We start from the raw sequence: 7,855 nt of genomic DNA on the forward strand, positions 1-7,855 counted from the left end.
TCTTCCACTGAGCCACAGCCGCCCACTGTTTTAACAAGGGGGAAATCACTTTTTCACACAGGGCCATGATGGTTTGGATTTTTTTTCACCTTTAATAATAAACACCTTCATTTACAAATTGCATTTTGTGTTTACTTGTGTTGTCCTTGATTATTGTTTAAATTGGTTTGATGTTCCGAAACACTTAAGTGTGACAAACATGCAAAGGAACAGGAAATGAGGAAGGGGGCAAACACTTTTTCACACCACTGTATAGTCATTAGAATATGCTACTTCTTCTAAATGGAGCCCATTTCCCTTTGGTTTAGAGCTTTTCAAAAAAGTGTGTGCATAAAGAAGCCAAGAAAAGATGGAAAAATCTCCAAAAGGCATCAAATGATAGATTAGACATTCGTATAATATGTCACAAAAATTTAAATTTTATTTCCATCATTTACGCTTTCAAAATAACAGAAAACACAAAAATGGCGTCTGCAAAAGTTTGGGCACCCACGCTTCTTGTAGCCAGCCAAGAGTCTTTCAATTCATGTTTGAGGTATCTTCGCCCATTCTTACTTAGTCTGTCACACACTGCAGAGTGCCCAAACTTTTGCAGACGCCTTTTTTTTATGTCTGTTATTTTAAAAGTGTAAATTATGAAAATAAAATCAAACTTTTTGTGTCATATTATACAAATGTCTAATCTGTCATTTGATGCCTTTTGGAAATGTTTCCATCTTTTCTTGGCTTCTTCATGCACATTAATACAAATTTTTACCTGGAGTGTCCAAACATTTGAGCCCCACTGTAGTAACAGTTGCTGTGTATCCTGGGGGTAATTATGAGGAGTTAATTATGGACCATAAGGGCTGATGAGGATGATGATGATGATGATGATGATGATTGTGTGTGTGTGGAGAACATCTTTCAGTAAGACACCATCACTGAACTTCCTGATGTCCTGTCTTTCAGGAAATGGTGGACTGGTTCAACGCCATCAGAGCAGCCAGGTTTCACTACATGCAGGTGGCATTTCCTGGAGCTTCCACCTCTGAAGTGAGCGCACTCACGCACACATGCACACATGCACACATGCACGCACGCACGCACGCACGCACGCACGCACTCACACACGCACACGGTGAGATATTTGCTCTTTGTTTGTCTAGTTGTTACCAAAGCTAACCAGGAACTTCGTAAAGGAGGGATACATGGAGAAGACTGGTCCAAAGGTAAGGCATTTCTCTGCACCATTTTTGTTGATAGAATGCTTTTCCACAACATGATTTTTAAGCAAATAAATTGGAAAAGGAAATATGCAAAACCTACATCAGAGCATGAAAGCCAAGTTATTTGTTTGACATTTGTAGCTCTATGAAATGTTTCTCTCCTGTGTCTGTCCCATAGCACACAGAGGGTTTCAAGAAGAGATGGTTCACCTTGGATGACAGGAGGCTCATGTACTTCAAAGATCCACTGGTATTAGAGCTGCACGTCAAGAGCAAACTCCTGTAGTTGCACACTGTGACCAGGAGATGTTGCCATGCCCTTCTTTCTACTGTCCTAGCTGTCCATCTAGATTTGAGCTTTCGCTCCTATTAAACGAAAACTATAAATAAGTAATTTTGTTTTATTGAACAATGATTAAACTTTCTCCTTCTGCTTCCAGGATGCCTATGCACGAGGCGAGGTGTTCATTGGAAGCAGTGAAAACAGCTATACAACGCTGCCCGGCCTCCCGCCGAACATTCAGGGCTACCATTGGCAGTTTGGAATTACCATAGTTACCCCAGACAGGAAGTTTCTACTTGTGTGCGAGACTGAAGAGGATCAGAAAGATTGGATCGCTGCATTACAGACTGTTATCAACAGACCAATGCTGCCCCAGGAGTATGCAGGTACATAAAACACCAAACTAAGTCAAGGTATTAACTCTTTTCTTCTTCATTTCTGAGTCTGATATTTTTTTCCATTCTCTCTGCAGTGCAGGCCTATTTTAAGCACAAACCGTGACTTAGTGTTTGAAAACCTGTTGGTGCATGGAGTGGAGCTGGAGGAACAAAAGAACCTCAGATGTGTACTTGATATCTTAAAATGGTTAGTCTTTATAAAGACTTAAAGGTGACAGAGAAAAAGACCTAAAGGTCTACCTGCCATCCTGCTCAATGTTATGTGCCAGATCCATTTCTTACGGAGTCCCAATCACTCCTAAGCTCATGAATGTTAGCCTAACTCACTCATCTGTTACAAGATATGACTTACACAATTAAGAGGTCAGTCATCCTGACCTGAAGGCACATGTTATGTTAGTAGGAATCAAATATTAAAAGGTGTTTTCTCCATTGTCATTGACATAGTAGTATCTAATTTGCTGTTGTTTGCTGTTGCCAAGCACTGCAGGTAAAATTATTATTTAATAATTGTTATTTTTGCTTTGTTTTTACAATTCAAGCAGCTGAATGTAAATTGCTGTGTGCACTGTTTATCACATTTAAGAATTTTCTTGCGTTACTTTGTTTCTCCTTTTTGTAAAACTTTATAGAAATTGTGATGCATATTAGCATTTACTTTCCTTATTATTCCAGAAGAGGGAGACAGAGGAAAGGTGTTAAACTTACTATTACTAATGCACTGAACTCACTGTGGAGTTGTATAGGAGAATCTGTGTAAGTGAAACTGAAATGTCATCTATTAAAAGGGTAAAAGCCACATTACCTTCTGTTTTTATTGTAATTTATTTTCAATTACAAGAAAGAAGTTGCACATTAAAAAGTAGTAAAGCCAAAAATCCATACATTACTCTGAACATCAAGATTGGAAAATGTACAGTACTGTTTCTATGACTAAGATGTAATCTAAGCAACAGTCATATAAAAAGAGACCTATGCTTCTTTTATGAAGGAGAGGTTTGAGAAGAAATGGCACTATATACCCCATTTATATATTTGTGAATGGAAAATAAAAGCAGGAAATATAGTAGCCTACTAAGGTTTGCACAACTCCCTACAAAAAAAACATTCAAAATCTAAAGAACTATACATACAACATATGGTATCTGTATGTTGTATACAATACTTTAGGCAACATTGTCAACATACTATGGGTCTTTATTCCCCCAACATCCCCCTAAAACCCCACCCATACTCTTATGTACTATCTAAAGTGCTATTCTCAATTTCTTCTTACATGCAGAAAAACGTTATTAACATCATGTTTGCCAAATCATGTTTTGAATAATTCCAAAACTAAATTATACATATTCAATAAGAGAGGTTGCATTAGAGCTCTCAAAGACTCAACATTGATCCTTGTAATATGTTTCTGAAGGCTTGTTTCAACTACTGTATACTTCATTTTGCCTCCAGCGTAATGTCAAATCTTGTAACTGTACTGTGGCTATTGGTGCTAGTCTGTACTTCATAAGCTTGTATATAAAATAGCAACATCAATTGATAGTTAAACATATTCCCAAATATCCACAGCTGAATAATGGAAATGCTTGGATTGAGTTTATGCTGGTGAGCTAAACTGGCTCTGAAAAACATTTAGAGCCTGTTGAATTACTGACACGAACACTGAACCATGAACATAAGACACACTACTTTACATCTGATGATATCCACATTCATCCACGTGCTGACCAAGAAGAGAACATTCAACCAAAACGTTGACTGTCACTGAAATTTGAAATGGAGAAATAAATAGCTTAACATGTATCTTACAAAAATACCTACAGTACATAATACATAAGTTTGATTGTGATTAAATCCCTTTAACAATAAAATGCCCAAACCAGGTAGTGCAAAGGTAGGTATCCGATTTATTGCTGGGGTTAAAATATCATGCAAATTAAGTTATGGAAGAAAATGTCCATTAATAGATTTAAAACTGAGGTGGGCAGCTTCTAACTTTGTCTTTGGAAAACCACAACCTGCAGCTACATTCACAGCTGCAGCAGGAGGTGGAGGAGGAAAAGTTGGGCAAACAAAATAGAGTAGGACAGTGAGATGGGTGCAGGACAACAGACTACTACCTCACTGGAGCTGACTCATCTGTGATGGGCCCGATATGAACACCTACAGTTTGAAATGAACTTGACACACACACACGCACACACGGGCAGGCTTTAAGTTCTGCAGCAGCCTGGGCTTTTTATCTCCTTGTTTACGTACTCCTGGAGCATAAACTTCTCACTGGGATCCTTCATAGACCGGTGCTTCAGCTCCCTGACACAAAGGGAGAAGAAAAGGTAAGGTTAAACAAAATGGATCCCCCATAAACACTACAAATGATCAGTTTATGCCTTAAATTGTTCCATACTTATAATTTAGCAACCTCTATTTTAAGTATTTGCATGTTCATAGATTCTGGATTTTCAAATGAGGGATAAAACCTAGATGTGGAAAAACAGACAAATTATTATTCCTAGCTGAGTTTTTTGTTAAACTATCCCCAAGGTAAAAAATAAACTTTAACATCTAAAACATTTCTTAGTTTTTTTTTAATGATGGTAAAGTGTAGTCATTTTTGTATGTTCATGGTTAAGTATTTAATAGATTATAACAAAACAACTCCACAACACTTGCAGAGCAATACTTACTTTGCCACTGCGGTGAAAGCCAGCTCTACATTGAGACCTGACCTGGCGCTGGTCTCCATGAAGGGAACACCGAACTCCTGCAAAGTCAAAGCAATGACACTTATTGCAGATCTTCACTATTTTACGCTCAGAAGACTCAAACATACTGTGTGTATGATCATTTAACAAACTGCTGCCTCTTTGATATGCTAATATTGTTTTAAATGAAGGGCTGTTAGGTTAAGATGATACACAAGTTTTCAGCAGAACTTCACAGTGCAATAGTGAACTAGTTCACTTTGGATAAATCCAGCACAGTTGTGATACATTTGTCTCCCAGATTTTCCTCTGCAGATAATTTGTCTGAGCCCACAGTGATGATAACTGATGCGCTTTTTCCCTCCCAGACTTAGTGGCACTTTACTGCGCCCACTTCTAGGCTGAATTGCTTGGCTAACTGCTATTTGTTTTCTTTGCTGTGATGTGAAGCAACAGCCAGGGAGATTAATAAAAGGAAACATTTTCTTCGGGTTTCAGTGCTTTGCGGTTGTGTTTGTAGCCAGTAGGACTATGCAACTGAATGCGAATGACTGTTTTGCCTGTCGTCATTCAACTTTTATAGATGACGACACAGAAGGCAGGAATCAATACAATACATATTCATTATCAAATGATAATTATCTAGAAAAGGGCAACACCTCTGAGGTGTCTGGCCTTTCTCAGTCTCATCAATCTTTTTGGTTTGCAAGTGGTACATTTTCCTTACAAAACAGAAAGAAATCTCTAGAAGGTATAGAGATAGAGAGATCTGCCATAGAAATTCAATCAGCAATACAAATATCTTTATTAAACAAAAGGAGAAATCAGTGTGATTTTGTTAGAATTAAAAGATGACTTAAAACCCTTTTGGTCATGTAGGGCGTGGCTTCTCAGTTGTGGCATCCGGACAGTAAATTGTAAATGTAAATAATTACTTTTGCAAGCCTCTCGCCATCTTCTCTCTTCACCACCCTCTCATGAGTGGCATCAGCCTGGTGAGACAAGAAAAACAAGGTCACACACGCCAGCACCGTGCAACAGCATCGGTGCTAATAAAACCACAACATCCACCCACTCACTGTTTAGATCTGCTCGCTATTTGTCCACACTGACTCTCAGGATGCTAATTAAGCGCTGATATGGAGTGGGGGTGATTGAAACAAGACAGAGCTCCAAGGCAGAGACATCTGTTCTCTTTTCAGAGGGAAGGATGTGAATGGCAGTTATAGAACAAAATGTGTAACACTGATATTTGCATATTATCAGGTTGATATATATAAATATGTTTATTTATATACTGTATATATATTTTTAGATTTATTTGTTTTTGAAAAGATCAGGAAAATTTTACTTTTAGAAATCATCAGGCAAATAGTCACCATGATTGTCCGACTGAGCTTTTTTGGTACAGATACCAAAACAATATTTTTTCGATTGTAATTGAATGACTCTCTCTGACTCTCAATACTTTGACTTTCCTTACCCTGTCTGTGGCACTCAGCTCCAAGCCCATTGGTTCCTACTAAAGACGTAAATCTGTAATAATATCTCACAAATAGATACTTTCAATTTAAAAAAAATTCTAAATAATTTTCTTAAACAGCTTGGCACTGTAGTTTTTAGCAAACGTTACTTAAACATGATTAAATTGTGTAGTTGTTGGGGACTATTTTAAGCTGTGGATTAAGGGCATATTTATGGGAGCAGTAGGGTGTGTGTGGCATTGCCTCACCAATTAACTACAGTGCCTATGTTCACCTTAATGAAGGAACTTGTCACGTAGTGTTTTTAATAGACAACAATGGACTGAACAGCACAAAGAAATTAGCTATATCAGACTTGGGATATACAGACAAAAGGCTACTTGTTAGTTGGATCAATCCATTGTTAAAAATATAGAATACCGTATTGCCTGACTCACTGGTTAATTTAATCCAAAATTTAAAGCCGCCATACGAGGAACTTTGCCTAAATAAAAATTTGTGGAATTGTTATTGAAGTCAAGAATTATCTTCTCAAAGTAAACTAAGAATTAGACTTACAATTACATTAAATGCCATTATTTTTTGATACGCTTTGCCAGAGACAAAGACTAGTTGATACCAACAATTGTAAACTATTGAAGACTGATACATAGCCCTAGTGTGCATGTATCAAGAGAATGTTTTCCTTTCTTTCACACAATGCCTTGCCTTGTTTCCAAGCAGCATGAGCACCACATTCTGTTGGGCGTACTCATGGATCTCAGTCAGCCATGCCTGGTAACAATACAGGACAAAGAGACAAGAGAAAGAGAAGATAGAATAGCTGTTAGACAAGCAAAATGGAACAACCTGTAATGGAGAAAATAAATAAATATGTAGTACACATTAAAAGGCTTTGGGAAGAGAAAGCCTTATCGGGGACTTGTCAAGGACAAGCCTGAGCACTAAATGTAATAAGGTGAATAAAGAGGAAGAGGAAAGTAAGAGCCACTATGGCATTTAGAAGATTGCTAAATGGGTAAAGGAAGTAAAAAAAAGTGTACAGACAGAAAAACTGAGACAAGGACAAATATATAAAAGGGATAAAAGCAAGAAAGAGTATGCGAGAAAGAGAAAAACTGTGTGAGAGTTACTTTAACAAACTCTCATCAGTTCAATCAACACTGTCTGCTCCATCCTGCCTTAACTGTGTGTACACAGGGGAAGAATAATGGTTTACAGGGGAACAAACATCACCTCTGACTGTATGAGCTCCAACAGCACCTGCACTATCCATTCATAGTTAGTGAGCATTCAATCAGCTCTGAAAGACCCCTGCAAAACCCTCCTGATTAAATAATATCCTTCATTTCAGCACAAAGCTTAATTACTCCACATTGGGATTCGTACTGGCCGATGATCAATCCGCCTTTCCTTTAGTAGTCTTACTCCAGAGCTGTCGACCCTCCAACAGCTCTTCTGTAATTAATTCCAATGATGAATCTTTGTTTCTAAATGGATTTCACCGGGGTCAGCTCCAGCCAAAGGTCCTGTTAAATAACAGGAGATGAGATAGGCCATTGGTTGACACTTCTGCCTGTGAATATCAGTGTGGTTAAGAAAGACTATGAATGTATCAAATGGAATCTTTATTATGAAAAATAATGAATCAAAACATATCCAAAATGCAAAAATATGAACTTTTATTTATTTTTATAACTTTTAAAAGTAGCATTTATCACAAAGCATAGAACTAATCTACGTAAACTGCAGTGAGTCACTCACTTTCACAAAA

General features: G+C 37.6%; 2 protein-coding genes across 3 annotated transcripts in view; one reads left to right on the forward strand and one right to left on the reverse strand.

The window, feature by feature from the left end:
- LOC116703116 (arf-GAP with dual PH domain-containing protein 1) overlaps nucleotides 1-2,688 on the forward strand; it is a 17,352-nt gene extending 14,664 nt beyond the window's left edge. Inside the window, exons 7-11 of the mRNA XM_032537728.1 lie at nucleotides 952-1,035; nucleotides 1,149-1,211; nucleotides 1,387-1,458; nucleotides 1,649-1,877; nucleotides 1,964-2,688. Coding sequence (XP_032393619.1) covers nucleotides 952-1,035; nucleotides 1,149-1,211; nucleotides 1,387-1,458; nucleotides 1,649-1,877; nucleotides 1,964-1,992 — 477 coding nt within the window. The 3' untranslated portion in view covers nucleotides 1,993-2,688. The remainder of the gene's footprint in view (nucleotides 1-951; nucleotides 1,036-1,148; nucleotides 1,212-1,386; nucleotides 1,459-1,648; nucleotides 1,878-1,963) is intronic.
- LOC116703117 (ras-related protein Rab-26) overlaps nucleotides 1-7,855 on the reverse strand; it is a 63,753-nt gene that overhangs the window by 9,955 nt on the left and 45,943 nt on the right. The window contains exons 6-9 of one of the 2 annotated variants that reach the window (XM_032537730.1): nucleotides 6,790-6,855; nucleotides 5,533-5,589; nucleotides 4,580-4,656; nucleotides 4,079-4,205 (exon numbers count right to left, since the gene is read on the reverse strand). In XM_032537730.1, the coding sequence (XP_032393621.1) occupies nucleotides 4,106-4,205; nucleotides 4,580-4,656; nucleotides 5,533-5,589; nucleotides 6,790-6,855 (300 nt within the window). In that variant the 3' untranslated portion in view covers nucleotides 4,079-4,105. Of the gene's footprint in view, nucleotides 1-2,249; nucleotides 4,206-4,579; nucleotides 4,657-5,532; nucleotides 5,590-6,789; nucleotides 6,856-7,855 lie in introns of those variants that run through there. The other variant, XM_032537729.1, reaches the window with a different exon arrangement.

Source organism: Etheostoma spectabile, chromosome 15 (genome assembly GCF_008692095.1).
Source record: "Etheostoma spectabile isolate EspeVRDwgs_2016 chromosome 15, UIUC_Espe_1.0, whole genome shotgun sequence".
NCBI lineage: Eukaryota > Metazoa > Chordata > Actinopteri > Perciformes > Percidae > Etheostoma > Etheostoma spectabile.